The sequence below is a fragment of the Gadus chalcogrammus genome, chromosome 16 (genome assembly GCF_026213295.1).
Source record: "Gadus chalcogrammus isolate NIFS_2021 chromosome 16, NIFS_Gcha_1.0, whole genome shotgun sequence".
Lineage (NCBI taxonomy): Eukaryota > Metazoa > Chordata > Actinopteri > Gadiformes > Gadidae > Gadus > Gadus chalcogrammus.
This window is the reverse complement of record NC_079427.1, coordinates 10,944,692-10,967,180: the sequence shown is the minus strand read 5'-3', so window position 1 is coordinate 10,967,180 and position 22,489 is coordinate 10,944,692. Positions and strand designations below refer to the sequence as shown.

The window sequence follows — 22,489 nt, the reverse complement described above, 5'->3', positions numbered from 1 at the left end:
ATTAACAGTAAATGTACACTGTAATTGTTCACCCTAATTCATGCATTAATGTCTAAGTGACTTAGACATTGGAGGTGTCTGTCCAGTTTGTGATACAACATTGAAATCTAAAGAGAATTATATATTACGCCATTAAATGCAAGAGTCTAAAGTGTTGCCTCTGTCTGTCTCTGTGTCTGTCTGTCTGTCTGTCTGTCTGTCTGTCTGTCTGTCTGTCTGTCTGTCTGTCTGTCTGTCTGTCTGTCTGTCTGTCTGTCTGTCTTTCTGTCCGTCCATCCGTCCATCCGTCCGTCCGTCCGTCCGTCCGTCCGTCTCTTTCTCTCTCTGTCTCTCTCTCAGGTTACAGACATATATATTTGGAGGGTTTGACCGAGGCTTCCATTTTTGTACATATATCAGTACATGAAATCTACGGAAAGGTAAGAATGTCGAATTTCACGTTAAAATTTCCTGTACGGAGTCTCCCTTCTTCCACAGTGATATTTACTACACAGGCACGCTGTTAAAGAACCCACAAACCAATTAGGGGCAGAATGAGTTTGTTTCTCTCTCAATCCAATGGTCCATTCTAGCTAAGCTCCTTCCAAACCCTTTGTTTTTTCAGTGGAGCCCCCTAATCCTGAACCCCAGCTTTACCATAATGCACTTTCTAGGATCTAACAAGGTAGTCGGGTGCCGGGGAGTCTGTGTGACGCATCGCATGACGCCGTGCAGCATGAGCGCGGTACCGGTGGCCGTTGTGTTGTGCTGTTGTGTGCGATGTGTTCTCAGTGGGTTGCTTTGTGCCTGATGCTAAGCCCTTTGGCAATGCTCACATGTAACATGTGCTGCAGATGTAATGTGTTTCTTTAGTCTTTGTTTTTTTTGCATGTGGCTGTGTAAGTACATTTGTGAAATGTGAATAGGACATGCACGATTACCTAAAACAGATTTTGAAGGCTGATCTTTTTCTGTCTGATGACTTGTGAGAGGTTGTGGCGCCCTCTATGGGTTCAAGCTGTTTATGGTTGAACTGTAAATGAAGATTAGATGACTGCATGGCTTTTGATATTCCCCATACTCAATTATATCCAAGTACTTCCTTTCAGTTGTCCTTTGATATGCATCTTGCTGGCACCCTGTGGCTATCTTTTTGTTCTTGTTGTAGTTCCTTCTTTTTTTCCCATTTCCTTCCTTTTCGTCGGTTCTCCCGGCGATCTCATTGGTCCATTCCTCCCCGCCTACAGGGTCACCAGCTGCGGGGCATCAGGGGCTTCTTCAGTCGCTCCTCCAAGTCCTCTGTGGAGGCCAACTCCCCCGCCGCTCTGAAGACCCGCTCCATCAGCGACCACCTGCTGCGGCGCACGGCCAGCGCCCCCGCCAAGGGACGCAAGAAGACCAAGCTGGCCCTGACCGAGTCCATGGCCTCCATCTCGGACCCGAGGCCCAGCCCGGACCGGCCGGTGGGCCCAGCGGGAGAGAGTGTGCAGGGACCCGAGGGGGCGGTGGAGAAGCGGCCCCAGCTCCGTCCCTCTCTCACCCACCGGCCCATCTCCATGCCCCTGGACCGGCTCCTGGAGGGCCAGCTCAGCCTCTGCTCCTCAGAGAAGGGGCGCCATCATCTGGGCGCAGATGCTGTCATCGGTGGGTGTTACGTACTTATTGCAGGTTGTACGTCCTTGCACTTAGAAATAGTATACTAATACTATACCATACTATTAATAGTAATACTATCGTTGTTGTCTACGGGGAAGGGGTTAAACTAATGATTGTGAGAGTTCGGCACTTGGTTCTATGAACATCCTAACTGTAACGACAGCAATATATAGTTTATCTTTCTTCTGACAAATGTACTTATTGAAAGACGCTTTGGATAAAAGCGTCTGCTAAACGCCCGTAATGTAAATGTAAATGTATTAATGGCTGCCTGGAGTCTTAAGAACTAACTGAATAGCAGCTCTTTATAGACAGGAGGATGCAGTGAACTCATGCATGCAAGATGGAGGATCTATGTAAGCGATATAGTCACACAACAAATTGCTTTGTGCTTAGAAAAGATTGTTTCACTCACCTAATATGGTCTGTCAATGCCTCGTGTCCCCCTTGTCTTTATTGCTACAATGTTTTCAACGGCATTTTGCTTGGCCTGTCTGCACTCTGTGTTAACCTTAGGCAGTTTTTCCACTTTTAACCTTTCATTGTTGTTCACCTGGAGACTGAAGGTAGTGTCGCTCTCTTATACGTTAACTCGCTTCTTCTGTTCCTTCTTCACCCTGTTGTGCTTCTTTGTAGTAGAGCTCTGACTAGGATTTCCCTGCAGGTAATCTAAAACACCTATTACTTGGAGGTTGGTGAATCATCCATCCAATGTATTGTGTCTGGTACTTTGCTGCCATTTGGGGATCAATTTTTGTTGTGCGGTTTTTTTTACCCCCCACTCGGCCAAAAATGAACCCATCCGACCATGCCTTAACTAAATGGTTCACTGTTTGGATGCTTCAGTTTTTTGCCTTCACGACTTCATTTCCCAAGCCCCCCTTCCACGGTTGTACTTGGTGGTGCATTCTTCCATTTGTCTGTGTATTGCAAGTGCTTTGTCGTTGGCTAGGCTACAGGTTGTTCATTGTTGGCTGTTTGGCTTGGTGTTCTCAGTTCATTGGTACAACGTATGCATTCGCTCATTACACTGCCTCTTCTCTGTCAACAGGAATGAGTCCCTTAGACCGGCCCAGGTCTACGTCTGTGGGTCTCCTCATCGAATCATCTGCCACTGATCAACTGAGCTTCTCAACCCCTTCAAAGACATGTACGGATAGAATCACTCAGCGCAGCAAATCAGTAGACACCTCTCATCTTGTCATCGGCGAAGAGGATGAAAGAAGCGGAAAGGATTATTCCAAAGAACAATCACAGGAACTTCCCAATCAACGAAAGATGATGGGGTGCGGGTTCACGGGGACACAGAGGATATGCGTGAGGTCCCCGTTTGGTGGCTCGCAGAGGAGGCGGCAGGCGACGGAGACGTCTTCGGACGGCACCACCTACACGGTAGCACCTTCCGCCCCCTCCTCTGGGACTCCCCTGAGCCCGGTGAACATGGACCGCTCCAACAATCTGCGAAGCCCCAACTCCCTACAGGACAGTACCCTCTCCAGGCTCATCGACGCCGTCTCCCTAGGCAACGAGAATGACACCCGTGGCTCCATTTCTGCTCTGATTGGTCAGTTTGACAACACTGTTGATCAAAGCAATCGTTCGACCACCTCTAATGGGGGAGCGAAGAACGAACATCAGAGGCTTAACGGCTTCCTCAACCTTTCTGTTCAAAATTGTAGCACTCCGAACCAGTCCAACATCCCTCACAAAGGGTTGCAGGACTACATGTCTCCTCTTTGCATGGGTTCATCAAATGGCCAAATCAGCATAAAAGGTCCAATTAGTCCTCAAAAGGCTCAAAAGTCAGACTCTCCACACACAAGACTCTATTCACCCCGGAAGATCTCCCAGGCCGACCAACCTGCTCCCCCTGCTCCGGCTTCCTTCCACAGCCCCGAGACGACGGAGCAGGAGGAGGTTTACACCATCCTGGATGAGGAGGTGCTGTCCCCTACCTCCATGTACAACCTGAAGAAACAGACGGTTCATTTCCAGGCCCTGGACTCTATGAGAAGCACTCAAACGTCAAACGGCCTGGGCTTCTCCCCATCCAAGCTGTCCCGAGGTTTGGGGTCAGAGGACGGCATGAGGCGGTGTGTTGACCAAGAATGGAGGGGAGGCCATCCTGTGGAGGTAGAGGAAAGTGTGTATGAAGAGGTGTATGACCCAGCGGGTCCCATCCTAGAGCCGGGCCGTGGGGTGGCATGCAGCTACAACGGCTACTCTGTGGATCGTCCCACGTCCCAGTTTTCCCGCGACATGGCTGGGTGTGCTTATAAGGAGGTGGAGATAAACGTGGACGAGGATCCTCTGGAAAGGATGCTGCCCCCGTCCCGGCATGTCCACATGCTCACCAGCCCGACCGCTAAACGTCACGCTATCTACCAGAACAACGACTCGGCTCGGTTGCACCGTTTGCCCCAGATACAGCCTTCCTCCTCTTATGACGCTCACCAAAGCTCGCCACACAAATCTCAATATTCGCAACGTTCCTCCCCTGTGTCCAAACCTTATTTTCAGCAGCCGCAACAAAGCCAGCTTGTTTCAAACTCCCAGCCGTCTCTTTATCAAAGGTCGAACAATTCTCAAATTTTGATGACACAGAGCCCCCTCCGCCAGAACAGCTACCCATCTCTGCAGTGTAAACCAGAGTCCTACGTCAACAACAAAGACTTTGCAAAACAGAGAAACTACAACGGCAGCAATGGCATGAATGGCTTCCACAGGGAGACGGGCAACACAATAGAGAGGGAGTTGGTAGGACACTTCCAGAGCAGCCCTTCTGCCTCAGAGTTTCTCCCTGCCAAGTCAGTGGTATCTCGCGTTCTCTCCAGAGAAAGAGCCATGTGTTCGCCCACCCCTTATTCCGACGGGGCGCACGGCCAGCTGGATACGGACTGCCACACGCCTGAATCACACTACGTCAACTTCACGAGTCCAAGCCAACCGCAGACACCCAGACAAACCACCTCTCCGCGGGAAGTGTGTTCCCATCTCAACGACGCGCTGCAGCGTCAGCCTGACGCCACACGGCCTCCCTCAGAGCCGCGCTTAGAGCCGTTCCCATCGCTCCCCCAGTCCGGCCCAGTGAGCAGCCAGGCATCCGGTCCCAGCAAATCCAAATCCCTGGGAGACCTGACATCGGAGGACATCTCCTGCAACTTTCAGAGTAAATACCACATCATCAGCCGCAGTTTCATCACACCCCACATGAGGGACCGCAAGAGGATCGGCACCCTGGGGCGACCCGCGCCCCCAGCACAGTCTTCCGACCCTCTTACCCAGCAGCTACGCAGGCTGTTGAACCTCGACGCCGTCGAGTGCGAAGAGTCCGTTCCCGGGACGGAGCCTCCGCAGCCGCCTCATGCCACCCAGCGACCGCCCTCTCCGCCGCAGCCCCGGGACACGGCCGCGTCCTCCGCCCACGGCGTGGACGTGGATGGCTCACCGCCGCCGCTCACCCGTCGGCTGTCCTCGCGCAGCCAGAGTCGCGTGCGCCACATCAACAGCCGCGCCCGCGAGAGGCAGCAGGAGGCGCTCAAGCCGCGGTCAGAGCTGGGGGGCAACGGCGGGAGCGGCGGCGGCGGGGTGGTGCTGCGCAGCAAACCCGTGTCACAGACGCCGGCGGCGAACAGACACTCCACGGGCTCCTATATCGCCGGGTATCTGGGGCAGCTGGAGGACAGGGGCCTGCCGGAGGGGTCGTGTGCCCCGCTGCAGCAGGGATACGCCGACCGCTACGGGGACGGGTACTACGGTAACTATTCACACCCGATGCCGGCGGACTCTTCCTACGCCTCCACGGAGCCTGAGGTGTACTTCCTGCTCAGATTGTAGCGCCAACACCTGCGGGAATGAGAAGAAGAGGTGGACACATACATACTTGAAGGAAGTGCAATTACACCGGAAATCCTCATCCACACGCACACTTTTAGATTTCCTTATTCTAAAGTGTATCCTTTGTACAATATAGCTGGTGGTATGTACAGTGTGTTATGGTTGGACCAGAAAGCATGTACTTCCTGTATGAGATGACCACAGTTCAATAAAGTGGGAGTTTTCATGGCGCCAACCGTCGTGGCAATGTAGCCTAGTGTCTGTGTCCTGTTTGGTCTGTGAAAGTACTTTAAAATGCATTCTAGAATACTGCACAACACTGTTCGCTCTGTTTGTGTGACGTACCGTCAGAACTGTCTGTACTGTTGAAGCAGATTCCTTGACCCTTGTATCTTTTGAATGTGAATTTATTTCAAACAGACACTTTTACATAATGGGGTCTATTTTATCAAAGATCTCCTTGAAGTCTTCCTTTTCAGTATTATTTCTAGGTATATACTGGCTGTGTGTAAATATTTCAGTTTTGTTTCCCATGATAGAATCGATTTGGCAACGGTTTCTTGTTAAGAATGGCCTGCAAATGTTTTAGTTTTCTGCATGTAGACTGGACATCTCGAGCATGACTATGCACAAACCTATTCAGTTGATGTTGCGATGCCCGTCAAGAATTACCTGGAACAATGTGTGAAATAAAGACACAGACTTGCTTGCATTAGGTGCAATGCAGTACATAGACTTGCTTGCCTATAGTATGTTCATTTTTACGTAGGAATCAAAAACACTGTATTAATCATTGTATTTTTATAATTACTTTGATACTGACTGCATAAATACATCAATCCTTGGAAGTGGTAACTTGACATGTCACTACACTGAGGTATAAGTGGATACGCATACAGGAGACGCAGGAGTCAAATAGAGAGTTTTAGACTGGGCTAAACTGCAGTTTTTTGTAATATTTTTTTCAGTGTTGGACCTATCGTCTGTGTATTATCACTCATTAGAGTACTATGGGCATTTCCCTACAAATGCAATAAAATATCAAATCACTTGATTTGAGGAAAACAATGATGTATCCTTGCCTGTATTGTCCTTTGCAAAAGAATGTCATAAATACATACGAAAATTGAGAATATAAGTCTTTATTATGACAGCCATGGGATTGGGGGGCTATACATTATTATATCAAACTGTATAATTTATTTAATGTGGTACAATCCTACTATTACCTAATGAATAACCTACTGGATAGCTTTACGCCAATTAAAACTACATTTAAAATTGGAAAACATAAAACTCCACTTATAATTACAAAAGAAAACTAATTGGCAAAAAAACAAAGCTTGTACTTGGACATAATTTCCTCCTGAGTTCCTCCTTGCCGGGCATGTAATTTGTTATAATTGCTTGTAATCTTATTTTGATAGTCAGACTACTAATGGCACACATGGGGTTGCACTCATGTACTCCCCTAATGTAGTGAACTGTATGATGTTATACTATAGGATCAAAACAAATATATATTGATTGATAATTTATCAATCAATGTTTATTTGCCAGCAACAGAAAGGACACCCACTTTTTTACTTATTTATAAATGGTTTGTCGCTCACATGAACACACACAAGCACACACAAGCATACACACACACGCACGCACGCACGCACGCACGCACACACAAGCACGCACGCACGCACGCACGCACGCACGCACACACAAGCACGCACACACACACACACACACACACACACACACACACACACACACACACACACACACACACACACACACACACACACACACACACCCACACACACACATACACAGATTTGCTTGGGGTCATTCTAGCATTGTTTTTCAAGCTCTGGAAAGGTGTAATTCAGATGTGTAATAATAATGTGTGTGCGTGAATGTGTCTACATGCATGTTTGTGTGTGCGTGCTTGTGTGTACGTGTATGTATGTGTGTGTGCATGAATGTGCATGTGTATTGCTTTCCCTCAGCCCTCCGATCCCTCATCGTGACCTTGGTTTCCAGGGGTCAAAGGTTAACCTGGAGTGTGCCATGAGTTCAGTGGTAGGCTTTGCAGTTGTCTTAGCCTACATAGGCTTCCTAGCCTGCCTCTGTCTCCTCCTTGCTTTCCTGGCTAGGAAACTACCTGATAACTTCAATGAGGTCAAGTTAATCACCTTCAGCATGCTGATCTTCTGTGCTGTCTGGGTGGCCTTCGTCCCAGCCTACGTCAGCTCTCCAGGGAAGTACTCTGTGGCTGTGGAGATCTTTGCCATCCTGGCTTCTAGTTATGGTCTGCTGCTTTGTATCCTCCTGAGGCCTGAGAGATACACCAAGAAACAGCTGATGTCCAAATTAAAAAATGGAAACAGATAGTTTGCTGACCAATGTCTCAAGTACATCAAACCGATCAAAAACAGACCAATTAATGAATGAATAATTTCCCTAATATGATTATATTGTAGAGTGTGAGTATTATGATTCATCAAAACACAAAACATACTCAATCTGAGTAAAAAATGCTTTTACTAACTTGTTTTCCTGCACCAGTTAAGCTTTAAAGAATGCAAAATACATAAAGCAACAACTATCCTTTGTATGCATTCTGTTGCATGACATTTCTAAATTTGTGTATATTTGAAACCTGCATTATTAAAAAAAATGGTAACAATGGAACTCCTTTTTAGCTAGTAACACGTTTTAAGTATTTTTATTAGTCATTTATCAATTGCAGATGAGCATGGTTTATACTTTATACAACCTTAAGAAATAAATCATAGTGCAAAATAAGATGTTTTAAAGTGAAGCCTTATTTTACAAAAAAGACATACACTCATTTCATTTCTTGATGCACTTTTGCCGTTGTGATTGTATTTATTAATGCAGATAATACACTGGATCTACCTTATACTAGAGTCCACTAGAGGGTGGTAGCACACATAGTATATAAACTACTCTTTTCTGTCAATTTAAGAACGACAAATAACATGACAGAAAATAACAGTTTCCATGCAAACAACTAGCTTGTGGGAACTTACAAAAATATTTAACATTTTGTATGTTGCTTAACAATGGTATTCCATTACAGTTATAGAAACTATATATGTCATTGAGGAAGCATTGAAGGGCCATACTGGTCTTGGTGATCAAATCATTGAAACCGTCTCTTTGCTTCACTCATTATTAGTAACATTCGTTACCAATATAATTTGACAAAATGACTAGAGCATTTCATTAACCTTTGTATATTTATATTACGTATTTGGCTGTTGCTAGTATTTCACATTTGTAATATGAACGTTGATCAAATCACAAGAGCTAAGGTTATTCGAATGTAACGTTGCTCTTTTACACCATAGCTAAGAATTACATCATGAATCCACTGATTGGTTGTGGGCATCACCTGCTCTTTCTGCTAATTGGCCTGCACCATAGCCAATGTGAAACAGGCCAAACCCTGAAGAAAGAATCTACTGATTGGCTACCAGCCGTCCCAGGCTTCCCCTATCAAAACAATATAATGAATCAATAATTGTCTCTATTCCATTGACGTGTTGCTGACTGAAAAACATTGAAACAATGCAACATGAAAACATGTTTTGTATTCAAGGTCACACAGCTTTTCCCACCTGTGATGCAACTTGATGAGGGTATAATTGTGTGTAATTGCCTGGAAATGAAAGGCAATTCAGGTAAGAAACAAGCACACCTGCGACTGTGCTCACCCAGCTCTCCAACCTGATGGAATCCTCTGAGGAATCAATCAAATAAGTTTACTGGGGCCATAATTGACTTGTTATGTTTGGTGGTGTTCCTAATGTCCCGAACTGTTTACCTGCAGCAATACGTTTCCCCAGCTGTGTTCCCTTTGAACATGTCAGCTAGGCCAAGTTGCACAGTGATTGTTACGTGGTAAACTTGCTGTCCTCTGATTGACCATGTAGAGGGAAAGTTCCCAAGGCTGTTGAGTCTGAGCTCGCTGTTAAGATTTATTTGACATACATAGTTTGAATAATAACTCTTACCAAACTATAATTTGGTCAACTATGACAATCGTCTCAAATAGTGTTGATTTCCTCCCTAAATTGAACCATGAATTTCAACGGGAACCAATCAATTTGTCTCAGCTCTGAGCCAAGGACTTTAATTTGTTCCCTTTCCTTTTCTATGTTTCTTCAATAGGGGGTAGATCGGGTTGAGATCTGGTGAGTCTGAAGGCCATCACATCTGAATCACATAATTTGTAGGCTATACTCCTCAAACCATTTAGCGATCCCTCGAGACCACCCCATCATGATAGAATTTCTTCATCTTAGGAAAAGGTCAGCATCACTCGGCATGACTATTGATTTGCCTATTGATTTGACTTTTTGTCACAGTCTGTCTCCATGTTCTTTAGTTTCCATTCACCACTTGCCAACCAGATGTCCTCGGACCCTGCCCCTTGCTTTACAGACCCTGCCACTCCCATCTGACATCTGCAGTCACTTCATCCCTCTCACCTGAGCTCCCCCGTCAATCTTCCTACCTTCACCCCATTTCATCATCAGTCTCAACCCTTGTAGGTTTGTTATATGGTTTTCAAGGACCTTTGTCAGTCTCTCTTCCAAGTTGTAACTCTTTTCTGGGCTAAATCGTGGCACGTGATCTGAGTTTTTTTGTAATTATTTGTTTCTCTGAGTTCATGTCAGTGTTTGGGTCTATCCATTGTGTTGCTGCTGATCTGCCTGGCATCGGCCATGCCACCTCTCCCCTTTAAAGGGTACAAGTGTACCCTGTGAAGGGTCTCCCAAAGAATCCCGACACCCCAGGACAACCTCCTCTTTGTACAGATATTTTTAGTAGTTTAGTTTATTATACTTTTATTTTAAGTACATTTTGTGTGAAGGGAACTTGCAAATTAAGAATTTCATTGCCCAGTGTAAACTATGTTTCCATTGTGTATATGACAATAAACGATCTTGTATCTTGTATCTTGAAGAACGCTGAAACCGTCGGTCCAAAGTGCTGTGGAGTCAGGGAACCGCGTGTAGGGCTTTTACATCAGAGTGCATCATGGGACTCGAGACTCGAGAGTTGTAACAGCGTAAAATCCTCAATAAATGGTGGAAGGTGAAAGTATGTCTCCCCATAATTACAGATGATTACTAAACAATAACAAAAACACCATCACTACCAGTCACATTTCTATGCTCCTATACATCCGGGACATTGAGACGGGCAATACCATGTGGGGTCAAAATGTACAAGCCCTCTTGGGAGCATGGTTGGACAGGGGTCATGGTTGGACATGATTGGACAGGGGTCATGGTTGGACATGGTTGGACAGGGGTCATGGTTGGACATGGTTGGACAGGGGTCATGGTTGGACATGGTTGGAAAGGGATCATGGTTGGACATGGTTGGAAAGGGATCATGGTTGGACCTGGGTCATGGTTTGACATGGTTGGACAGGGGGGAGGGACAGGGGTCCTTCAGGGTATACCTCACTCCTGATGTATCCAGAACATCACAACAAAAGCATTTTACTTTAGCGTTTAGGCAGGTTTGGATTCCATTTCTGGTGTTGCTGATGAAAAACAGTATGGATTCAGAGAACTGGTTTTACTTCAACAATCATTCAAATCGTGTCACTAAAGGCAAACGCGTTTGGCAATATTATGGGGCTAGAAAGTTGTTGATGAATATCACTTCAATATCGCTTCATACTACAGGCCCAGTATACTGTGACTGGTAGGTGCTAACTAATGGGACTAACTCATAACTCCATCAGACCAAGGGAGGCGGCAAGTTAATATGGTGTAGATATTAACACATCAATAAAATAATTAGGAATCGGCACCATGATGTACATTTCAGATAAGATATACTTTATTAATCCAGGAAAGCAAATTTGATAATTATTATTTTGAATCTCGATTTTTACAGCTCACACAAAATTATTGAGTAACTCACTTTATTTTCGACACATTACTGATCACAAAAAATAAGGATTCCTAAATGGCTGAATCTAATTGCTTGTCACTCAATTGACTCAAAGATGAATGATTGATGATCTGAATTCTGAAGGGAGTGGTTTTCACAGCTAGATGACATGAATGCCATCTTGTTTACCAAGCCTCCACTACAATGCTTCCCCACATTTATAAAACCCAGCTCAGCAGTTAGGGTTGACAGAGACTCAGGGTATGTTACGTTATGGGGCCGTTCTTTGATTGGGGGTAAGAATGAATCTGCTTCTACTGAATCGTGAGATTATTTTGTGGCATTCTCTTCGTTGGGCTTTAGGCATCGATTATAACCAAATCCAATAATTGTTATTATGATATACATCTGCTGTAAACAGTTTTCTACACTCTGCATTTAAGTTAAAATCATGGTTTACATAATTTGACATTGAGTGTCTAGTCTCAGTAGTGCTCCGTGATGTTATCGGCCTCCAGTTCGCCCATGTCTTGGGTGTCTCTGCTTCTAACTGCGTGGTCCTCCAGGGCTCCCTCCCTCCTGCTTGTTTTGATGGTGAGCAGGGATGTGGGGCTCAGGGTGGGTCTGGAGGGGGTGCAGACCTCCATGTGCTCTCGCTGGGGCTCCAGAGTGGAAGAGTTCAACCAGGGTCAGGATGGAGACGTCGTCATCGGTGGGCTCTTTAACCTTCATTACCAACCGCCGGTTATAGACCAGGAGTTCATTAAGCCTCCGTTATACAATCCATGCACTGGGTAAAGGAACTCGTCCAATAGTATATTTGAATGTTTAATAGATGTTGTTTGAACAGTCATCAATCAGATATATGCTGAGAATCTGTCTGTTCTTCTTCGGATACACAATTATGGGCATCCATCTGAAGAATGCTCTACAAGTATACTTTCATGATCCTTCCTAATACTGCATATAACTTCTTTCCTGTCTTATTAGATTGGAGGTAGAGACACTGAAGTCTGTCTACGCCATGGAGTTTGCAGTGGAAGAAATCAACAGAAACCCCCTCATTCTTCCTGGTGTGAAGCTCAACTACAGAATCCTCGACAGCTGTGGGAGACACCCCTGGGTGCTGCATGGAGCATTCTCACTGGTTGGGGGAGAGATGGAGAGTTGTGACTCCACAGCCATCCTGCCACAATCAAATGTATCTGGAACATCGTCAGCAATGAGAGGTAAACTGATTAGTATGGTGAGGTCTCCTCCTCATGTTTCGTTGAATGATTTTCTAATGTAATTAATATGTGTTACTTTCATTAGGGGGCCCATCTATACCGCTGATCATCGGTGGGGCTTCTTCTACCACAGCCATAATACTGTCTAGGTCACTGGCCTCTCTCTCTGTTCCAGTAGTGAGTTTCACCATCAATAATATCGGAGGAACATTGAATTATATTTCCTAAGATTGAGTTTGATTATGACAATTTACTTCAACAGTTGATTCAAGTCTATGCTATTTACATTTTATGTTTCCCCTTTTAGATTAGCTACCTTGCTAGCTGTCCCTGTCTTAGCGACAGACATCGGTTTCCTAACTTCTTCAGGACCATTCCCAGTGACGTCTACCAGGCTAAGACCATGGCCCGACTTGCAATACTCTTCAACTGGACTTGGATTGGAGCAGTCATTGCAAACAATGACTATGGTCGTCTGGCAATTCAGGTTGTTACTTTTATCATTACTTTTTATAAAATGTGTTATTTGTAGCAATGTTAGAGAAAGCTTTGGAAAGAATCCTTGATAATTTTATATATTTAGTTATTTTGCTATTTTCAGACATTTCAGGAGGAGATTAAGGGATCAGGAGTGTGTTTGGCATTTCTAGAAGCTGTTAGCAGGGAGAATATTGAGGAAGATGCAAAACGTGCAGCTACAACTGTTCAGCATTCCACTGCAAGAGTGATACTGATCTTTTGCTGGCACACAGATGTGAGGGAGTTGTTTCTACAACTGGCCAAGAGAAATGTGAGAGGCTATTAGGAAATATCCAAATACAATTTTTAATGTGAAAACCAATGCGTCATAATGTTCTGTTTGTTGACTGATGTTCTCTTCTCTCTTCGTAGGTGACCGATAGGCAGTTCATAGCCAGTGAGGCTTGGAGTACTAGCAGCGATCTTTTACAAAATGTTGCCATTTTGAACGTGGCAAGTGGTGTGTTAGGTGTTGCTATTCGAAGTGCAAGGATACCAGGATTTAAAAGTTTCCTCCAGGAATTAAAACCCTCAAATCGCCCTGGGGATTTACATCTGCGGGAATTCTGGGAAAAGGAGTTTGAATGTAGCCTTTCAACGACACCGTTGAATCCTCAGTCCATGTCTGATGGTTTAACTATAAATAACTTGACTGCTTCTCATGCCACCAAATCTCCACTGTCAGCTACTCTTTCACTGTGCACTGGGAGAGAGACACTTGTGGGCGTACAAAATATTTTTACTGACACTGCCCACTTAAGGGCCGCGTATAATACCTACCTGGCTGTGTATGCTGCAGCCCACGCTCTGCACAGCCTTCTCTCGTGCCCAGATAAAGAGAGTTCTCCAAGAGACAACAGCTCCACCTGTAGCTCACCTTATAACATTACACATAAAGAGGTACAATAAACTTCACACCAAGCATGATTTTCACAGGGTGGGGATTTATAATAGCATGGTTTAGCTTGGAATGTCAGCCACATTGGTTTCAGATAATATTTAAAAAAAATCTCATAATGGTTTTATTAAACAAGTTTATCCTACTGATGACCATACAATTAACTTCACACCAAGCATGAATGTCATAGTGTGGGGCCTTAATATCAAATTGATGAGACTGTCAAATTTTGGCACATTTGTTTCACATACTATTTAAAGAAATAGGTCTCATTAAGGTTTTATTAAACTAGTTTATGCTATTGATGACCATTCGTTGTTCTTAGTTGTTAGAGCACCTGAACAAAGTGAACTTCACTACTCCAAACGGGGAGGAATTCTTCTTCCAAGGAGCCGACATCCCAGCTGCTTATGACCTGGTCAACTGGAAGACCTCCCCTGATGGGTCACTGAAACTAGTTCTAATTGGTCGAGTGGATGGCCTGGAATTACACCTGAACAAAACATCTATTCAGTGGACTAAAGGCTCCAGTCAGGTGGTCAAATTTACAGCCATCTTAAACAGGATAATAAAACAATAAAAATACAATATCTATGCTTGACTCGTTGAGTTCATTTAATTTTTTAGGTGCCTATTTCTGTATGCAGTGAGAGCTGCCCCCCAGGAACCCGAAGAGCCAATAGGAAAGGAGAGCCTGTCTGCTGCTTTGACTGTATCCCCTGTACTGATGGAGAGGTCAACAATGAGACTGGTGAGGGACAAAAAACACTTCAACTGGTGTGTTTTCAGGAAAATCAGGAGGCTCTCTTCGAGTTTCTTAGTTGTCTTTCCTGTATGACCCTCTCAGGTTCCCATCAGTGCAGGCGATGTCCTGTTGAGTTCTGGTCCAACACGGGGAACACGGCCTGTATTCCACGCAAAGTGGACTTCCTGTCTTTTAATGAGACAATGGGAATCATCCTGACTTCTGCAGCTGTGTCTGGGGTTGTGGTCACTACAGCTGTTTTTGTCATCTTTTTGTGCTACCATAACACTCCTGTGGTGAGGGCTCAGTGCATAATCAATGTTTAACCTTGAAACAATAAGTTGGTCATGTTAACAGTGTTGTCTTTCATTTTCCACCTTAATTTTTTACCTCGGATCAATCATTTGAATTGAGGTTAACCGTGTTGTCGCCCATATTCCACCTCCAGGTGCGTGCAAATAACTCAGAGCTGAGCTTCCTGCTCCTCCTGTCACTCAAGCTCTGCTTCCTGTGTGCGCTGGTGTTCATTGGTCGTCCCTCCGTGTGGTCCTGCCGCTTACAGCAGGCAGCTTTCGGGATCAGCTTTGTCCTCTGCGTCTCCTGCCTTAAGGTGAAGACCATAGTGGTCCTGGCCGCTTTCCGCTCAGCTCGGCCAGGAGCTGGAGGCCTGATGAAGTGGTTTGGTCCGGGCCAGCAGAGAGGCAGCGTCTGTTTCTTCACCAGCATACAGGTGTGCAATATGTACACCATTAATCATCAAAATAGTTTACTTTGTATGAGATATATTGAGGTGTAAGTGTTTTTTTTTATCTAGGTGATCATCTGTACCATATGGCTGTCCCTTAGCCCTCCGATTCCTCATCGTGACCTTGGTTTCCAGGGGTCAAAGGTTAACCTAGAGTGTGCCATGAGTTCAGTGGTGGGCTTTGCCGTTGTCTTAGGCTACATAGGCTTCCTAGCCTGCCTCTGTCTCCTACTTGCTTTCCTGGCTAGGAAACTACCTGATAACTTCAATGAGGCCAAGTTCATCACCTTCAGCATGCTGATCTTCTGTGCTGTCTGGGTGGCCTTTGTCCCAGCCTACATCAGCTCTCCAGGGAAGTATTCTGTTGCTGTGGAGATCTTTGCCATCCTGGCTTCTAGTTATGGCCTGCTGCTGTGCATCTTTGCTCCAAAGTGCTTCATTATCCTCCTGAGGCCTGAGAGGAACACCAAGAAACAGCTGATGGGCAGATAGGAAAATGTGCACATACAAAAGGGTAGGCAGCAAATGATTCTTAATCTCATGGATTTCAAGGGACCCAAAAAGTAGCAAAATGTTGAATAATTAGCAAATATCTATATTAATTTTTGGGATGCATTATTTAATACCTTGTCAAATGTATTCTATCTTTATTGTTTTGATAATAATGTTTTGATTACTTACGTCCTATTATCACTATTATTACTTTCTTAAGATGTATGACTGTTTCTTAAGAGGGATCCTCACAACCAAAGTGGCACAACTACATGTAACATTTATTAAGATATCTTTAGCAGTCAACAAAAATCTACATTTGTTCATCAATGTTATTTCATTCAAATGTCATGATCTAACCAGGACATTTTCTATTGACGTGTCAAATGTAATGATAACATAATAAAAATGTAAGCATCAAGAAAAGTAACTTTAAGCTTTATGTATCGACTTTGTTCACCCCAATAGTTTATGTTGCTGTTCTTTCAACTCTACTATAAAAGGATGCTATGTTATAGAAATTGTTCTCTAAAGTTATTGAGTGCCCAATATTTTGTACTTCTTTCATAATTGATTAAAAGTTAGAGAATTCAAAACATTGGTCCAACAGTGTTCTGTGCAGTTTTATGATGTTTATAATGTATTCCATTTCTTGCACACCAAGTTTGTCCACTGCTAATGGCTCGTGACAGAATGCTTTTTCTAAAGAGGAGTGGCTTTACATGAATGTGAATCTGTCATCTTGTTTACGAAGCTTCCAGGCGTTACCACATTAATAAAACCCAGCTCGGCAGTTAGAATTTGTACAGACTTGCGGTATGTTACAATAGCCGCCATTGCCTTATTTTTATAACACAGCATTAGAATAACACTTACATTGTAATTTTTTCACGTTTAGGTTTAAATGTGGGGTCTTTTTTTATATCCTTTTTAAAGTTTGGCTCATTTGGGTGAAAAGGTACGGGCCACTTCTGAATTGAGAGGGACTCATTTATTTAGCATATTTACATACTTTCTTATTTTCTTTATTTCTACAGCTGTAGATTTAGACATCAATTCAAAATCTTAATCTGGTTTTTTTTTTTCAGCAAGATATACTTGTGCCACATGTTATCTGTTATTCTTTAAATTCTGCAATTCAGTTACAAATATGGTTTACATAATTTGACATTGAGTCTCCAGTCTCATAGTGCCCCTTGATGTTATTGGCCCCCGGTCAGCCCATGTCTTGGATGTCTCTGTTCCTGCCTCCGTGGTCCTCCAGGGCTCCCTCCCTGCTGCTTCTTGTGATGGTGGGCAGGGATGTGGGGCTCAGGGTGGGTCTGGAGGGGGTGCAGACCTCCATGTGCTCTCGCTTGGGCTTAAGAGTGGAGGAGTTCAACCAGGGTCAGGATGGCGATGTTGTCATTGGTGGGCTCTTTAATCTACATTACCAAGTGCCTGGTATAGACCAGCAGTTCATTAAGCCTCCGTTCTACAATCCATGCACTGGGTAAAGGAACTCATCACAAATGATTTGTTAATATGATAATATGCTCTTTTCTTCTTATTAATACTGAATAATTAATGTAAATACATACATCTGAATACTATGTTGTTGAGATTATTGCTGGTGGTGAACCTCCTTCCTGTGATCTTAGGTTGGAAGCAGAGATCTTGAAGGCTGTCTACGCCATGGAGTTTGCAGTGGAAGAAATCAACAGAAACCCCCTCATTCTTCCTGGTGTGAAGCTCAACTACCGAATCCTCGACGACTGTGGCCTACACCCCTGGGTGCTGCATGGAGCATTCTCACTGGTTGGGGGAGAGAGGGAGAGTTGTGACTCCACAGCCATCACGCCACAATCACAAGTATCTGGAGGTAAACTGATGATGATGGTATCCTCCTCATGTATTGTTGATTGATATTCTGCAGGTACTTTATATGCATTACTTTCATCAGGGGGCCCGTCTGTACCACTGATCATCGGTGGGGCTTCTTCGACAACAGCTATGATACTGTCTAGGACACTGGCCTCTCTCTCTGTTCCAGTAGTGAGTTTCACAATCCATAATATAGGAAGAACATTGAATTATATTTCCTAAGCTTGAGTTTGATTTTGACAATTTACTTCAACAATTGAATCAAGTCTATGCTATTTACATTTTATGTTTCCCCTTTTAGATTAGCTACCTTGCTAGCTGTCCCTGTCTTAGCGACAGACATCGGTTTCCTAACTTCTTCAGGACCATTCCCAGTGACGTCTACCAGGCTAAGACCATGGCCCGACTTGCAATACTCTTCAACTGGACTTGGATTGGAGCAGTCATCGCAAACAATGATTATGGTCGTCTGGCAATCCAGGTTGTTACTTTTCGAAAACATGTTTATTTGTAGCGATAAAACCGAAAGCTAGAATCCTCATTCATATAGTAAGACCTTTTGATATATTCAGTTCTCTTGGAATTTTCAGGCATTTCAGGAGGAGATTGAGGGATCAGGAGTGTGTTTGGCTTTTTCTGAATTTCTTAACAGGGAGACTTTTGAAGAAGATGCAAGACGTGCAGCTTCCATGATTGAGCATTCCACTGCTAGAGTTATACTGATCTTTACCTGGCACAGAAATGTGAGGGAGTTGTTTCTCCAACTGGCCAAGAGAAATGTGAGAGGCTATTATGAAATATACAAATAAATGTTGTGGACTGATGAGAAAAGAAATGCTTCATAATTAACTGTTTGTTGAATGATGTTCTCTTCTCTCTACGTAGGTGACTGATAGACAGTTCCTAGCCAGTGAGGCTTGGAGTACTAGCAAAGATGTTTTACAAGATGTTGCCATTTTGAAAGTGGCAAGTGGTGTGTTAGGTGTTGCTATTCGAAGTGCAAGAATACCTGGATTTAAAAGTTTTCTCCAGGGCCTAAAACCCTCAAATCGCCCTGGAGATTTACTTCTACAGGAGTTTTGGGAAAAGGAGTTTGAATGTAGCCTTTCAATGACACTGTCAAATTCTCAGTCAATGTCTGATAATTCAACTACAAATATCTCGCCTGCTTCTCATGCCACCAGATCTCCACTCGCAGCTACCCTATCACTGTGCACTGGGAGAGAGACACTTGAGGGCGTACAGAATATTTTTACTGACACTGCCCACTTAAGGGCCGAGTATAATACCTACCTGGCTGTGTATGCTGCAGCCCACGCTCTTCACAGCTTTCTCTCGTGCCCAGATAAAGACCGTTCCCCAAGAGACAACAGCTCCACCTGTAGTTCACCTTATAACATTACACAGAATGAGGTATAATTAACTTGACACCCAGCATGCTTTCCAATGTGTAGGGGTATAAGTTAGGCTACATGGTTGATGCTGTGAATTTCGTAAAAATAAATTTCACATTCTATTTCAATTAAAATGTTTTATTAAGCTAGGTTATTCTTCTGATGACGATTTTTTATTCTTAGTTGTTAGAGCACCTGAACAAAGTGAACTTCACTACTCCAAACGGGGAGGAATTCTTCTTCCAAGGAGCCGACATCCCTGCTGCTTATGATCTGGTCAACTGGAAGACCTCCCCTGATGGGTCACTGAAACTAGTTCTGATTGGTCGAGTGGATGGCTTGGAATTACACCTGAACCAAACATCTATTCAGTGGACTACAGGCTCCAATCAGGTAGTCAAAGTGACATCCACCTTAAACAGGTTATTAATACATAACAATCAAATATTTATACCTTACTAATTGTGTTAATTACAATTTTTAGGTGCCTATTTCTGTATGCAGTGCGAGCTGCCCCCCAGGAACCCGAAGAGCCAATAGGAAAGGAGAGCCTGTCTGCTGCTTTGACTGTATCCCCTGTACTGATGGAGAGGTCAGCAATGAGACTGGTAATGGACAAAAGCCCTTCAATCAGTGTGTTTCAGGAAACAAATTATACTGTTACTGAACAATAGTGTTGGTTAATGTCTTTAGAAGCAGTTAGACTCTCTTCCCATTTCTTAGTTGCCTTTCCTGTATGATCCTCTCAGGTTCCCATCAGTGCAGGCGATGTCCTGTTGAGTTCTGGTCCAACCCGGGTAACACGGCCTGTATTCCTCGCAAAGTTGACTTCCTGTCTTTTAATGAGACAATGGGAATCGTCCTGACAACTGGAGCTGTGTCTGGAGTTGTTGTCACTACAGTGGTTTTTGTCATCTTTTTGTGCTACCATAACACTCCTGTGGTGAGGGCTCAGTGCATAATCAATGTTAAAGGTCCTTTAGCATGAGAAATTCACTTTATGAGGTTAATAACATCAATATGAGTTCCCCTAGCCTGCCTATGGTCCCCCAGCAGCTAGAAATGGCGTTAAGTGTAAAACGAGCACTAGGTGTCCTGCTCTGCCTTTGAAAAAACAAAGCTCAGACGCGCTGATTTGGAATTTTCCCCTTACGTAGCCATACGGGGACAATTTACCTCCCCTTTCTCTGCTTTGCCCGCCCAGAGAATTTGGCCCGCCAATGTGACAATGAGCTTCGACCATGCGAGCGCCACATTTGTGAGTGTGAATACACACACTGTAACGCAAGTGTTGTACACTTCTTTGTTATTTGGATAACCGTTCTGCTGTTGGTGTTATGGCGCATAACACATCAGGTTCTTTGACGTCTCTAGTATTTCCATAACGAGACTCCTAGTGGAGGTTATCTCAGCCATGGTTGAGAAGGAATCGGGGGAAAGGAACTTTGGTTTTGACTCCCTGAAGTACATGAACCGCAACATGGTGGAGAAAGGGATTGTTGCCCGCGATTGTCCCCCCCCGAGCCCCGGGGCCCGCTGACCACTGCCCGCTGCCGAGGCACTACCTCCGCGGGGCGGAGATGCCTCGGCACTGCCAGCTGCCCGCTGACGCTGCCCGCTGACGCTGCCCGCTGACTGCTGCCCGCTGACCGCTGCCGAGATGATGGTGCCTCGGCAGCGGGAAACAGGGCTCCGGCGGAGACATTCGCGGTCAACAACGCAGGCAACAATCTCTTTCTCCTCCATGCCGCCGTCTACTTCAGATTGATATTGAAGTGGAAGAACCAGAGACGTCGGAGAACCGGACGCAATCATAATAATTCATAATATCGTCTGGAGGCGCACACAGCTATTGGCCGTGATAATATATATTATATGATAAAGATATCGATGTATAATGTGACATTTAGATATAGAGCTCCAGGACTCCCGCTGGAGCACCCAGAGTGTTGTAGAATATTTACAGAACACGGCCAAAAGCTGTGTGCGCCTCGCCATTGCGATACATCCACTGTAAACATGAGCACATGGTACCGTGGCCGCAAGCTGCTCAGGGCCACATCCCCATCCTCCACCTTGACCTGCCTTTAAAAAACGGCACGTTTGTGGAAAGCTCAATGTGGGACTGGCTCGTAGTGGCTGTAATTCTGCACCACGGCTGAATTTCTTGAACATCTTCAAGTACTCTATTATGGGGCCACTAACAGCTTTATAAAACATCCATGAAGTAGCATGCCATGGGACCTTTAAACCTTGAAACAATAGGTTGATCAAGATAAACGTGTTGTCTTTCATATTCCACCTCCATGTTTTACCTCGGATCAATCATTTAAATTCAGGTTAACCATGTCGTTGCTCATATTCCACCTCCAGGTGCGTGCAAATAACTCAGAGCTGAGCTTCCTGCTCCTCCTGTCACTCAAGCTCTGCTTCCTGTGTGCGCTGGTGTTCATTGGTCGTCCCTCCGTGTGGTCCTGCCGCTTACAGCAGGCAGCTTTCGGGATCAGCTTTGTCCTCTGCGTCTCCTGCCTTCAGGTGAAGACCATAGTGGTCCTAGCCGCTTTCCGCTCAGCTCGGCCAGGAGCTGGAGGCCTGATGAAGTGGTTTGGTCCGGGCAAGCAGAGAGGCAGCGTCTGGGTGATCAGCGTTATACTAGGTGATCATCTGTACCATATGGCTGTCCCTCAGCCCTCCGATCCCTCATCGTGACCTTGGTTTCCAAGGGTCAAAGGTTAACCTAGAGTGTGCCATGAGTTCAGTGGTGGGCTTTGCCGTTGTCTTAGGCTACATAGGCTTCCTAGCCTGCCTCTGTCTCCTCCTTGCTTTCCTGGCTAGGAAACTACCTGATAACTTCAATGAGGCCAAGTTCATCACCTTCAGCATGCTGATCTTCTGTGCTGTCTGGGTGGCCTTTGTCCCAGCCTACATCAGCTCACCAGGGAAGTACTCAGTGGCTGTGGAGATCTTTGCCATCCTGGCGTCTAGTTATGGCCTGCTGCTGTGCATCTTTGCTCCAAAATGCTTCATTATCCTCCTGAGGCCTGAGAGGAACACCAAGAAACAGCTGATGGGAAGATAGGAAAATGTGCACATACACAAGGGTTGGCAGCAAATGAATCTTAATTTCATGGATTTCATGGGACACAAAAAGTAGCAAAATGTTGAATAATTAGCAAATATCTATATTCATTTTTG

At 44.8% G+C, this 22,489-nt stretch overlaps 3 protein-coding genes across 3 annotated transcripts in view; all 3 read left to right on the top strand.

The window, feature by feature from the left end:
• The window catches only part of LOC130405607 (1-phosphatidylinositol 4,5-bisphosphate phosphodiesterase eta-1-like), a 23,529-nt gene extending 16,977 nt beyond the window's left edge, over positions 1 to 6,552 (top strand). The window contains exons 14-16 of the mRNA XM_056610783.1: positions 340 to 419; positions 1,227 to 1,623; positions 2,687 to 6,552. Coding sequence (XP_056466758.1) covers positions 340 to 419; positions 1,227 to 1,623; positions 2,687 to 5,472 — 3,263 coding nt within the window. The 3' untranslated portion in view covers positions 5,473 to 6,552. The remainder of the gene's footprint in view (positions 1 to 339; positions 420 to 1,226; positions 1,624 to 2,686) is intronic.
• Positions 6,553 to 7,668: 1,116 nt separating this feature from the next.
• On the top strand, positions 7,669 to 16,037 carry LOC130405606 (extracellular calcium-sensing receptor-like). Its single transcript, XM_056610782.1, has 13 exons — positions 7,669 to 7,832; positions 11,976 to 12,203; positions 12,400 to 12,575; positions 12,724 to 12,815; positions 12,946 to 13,125; positions 13,240 to 13,428; positions 13,530 to 13,741; positions 13,862 to 14,057; positions 14,381 to 14,590; positions 14,683 to 14,806; positions 14,903 to 15,096; positions 15,249 to 15,530; positions 15,615 to 16,037. Exons 1-13 carry the CDS (start codon positions 7,669 to 7,671, stop codon positions 16,035 to 16,037), a joined length of 2,670 nt encoding a protein of 889 aa, XP_056466757.1.
• Positions 16,038 to 17,236: 1,199 nt separating this feature from the next.
• Positions 17,237 to 22,373, top strand: LOC130405605 (extracellular calcium-sensing receptor-like). Its single transcript, XM_056610781.1, is given in 12 exon segments — positions 17,237 to 17,529; positions 17,678 to 17,856; positions 17,980 to 18,071; positions 18,202 to 18,381; positions 18,491 to 18,679; positions 18,786 to 18,997; positions 19,118 to 19,313; positions 19,478 to 19,687; positions 19,779 to 19,902; positions 20,044 to 20,237; positions 21,668 to 21,949; positions 21,951 to 22,373. Coding segments are annotated over 12 exon segments (2,574 nt in total).
• Positions 22,374 to 22,489: the final 116 nt, after the last annotated feature.

Excerpts from the sequence above, each read along its gene's own strand:
- LOC130405606 (XM_056610782.1), top strand. The coding sequence starts at position 7,669 with ATGCTGATCTTCTGTGCTGTCTGGGTGGCCTTCGTCCCAGCCTACGTC. Across the intron at positions 12,576-12,723 it reads GGTTGGGGGAGAGATGGAGA|GGGGCCCATCTATACCGCTG; the intron begins GTTGTGACTCCA and ends TACTTTCATTAG. Across the intron at positions 15,097-15,248 it reads GCTACCATAACACTCCTGTG|GTGCGTGCAAATAACTCAGA; the intron begins GTGAGGGCTCAG and ends TTCCACCTCCAG.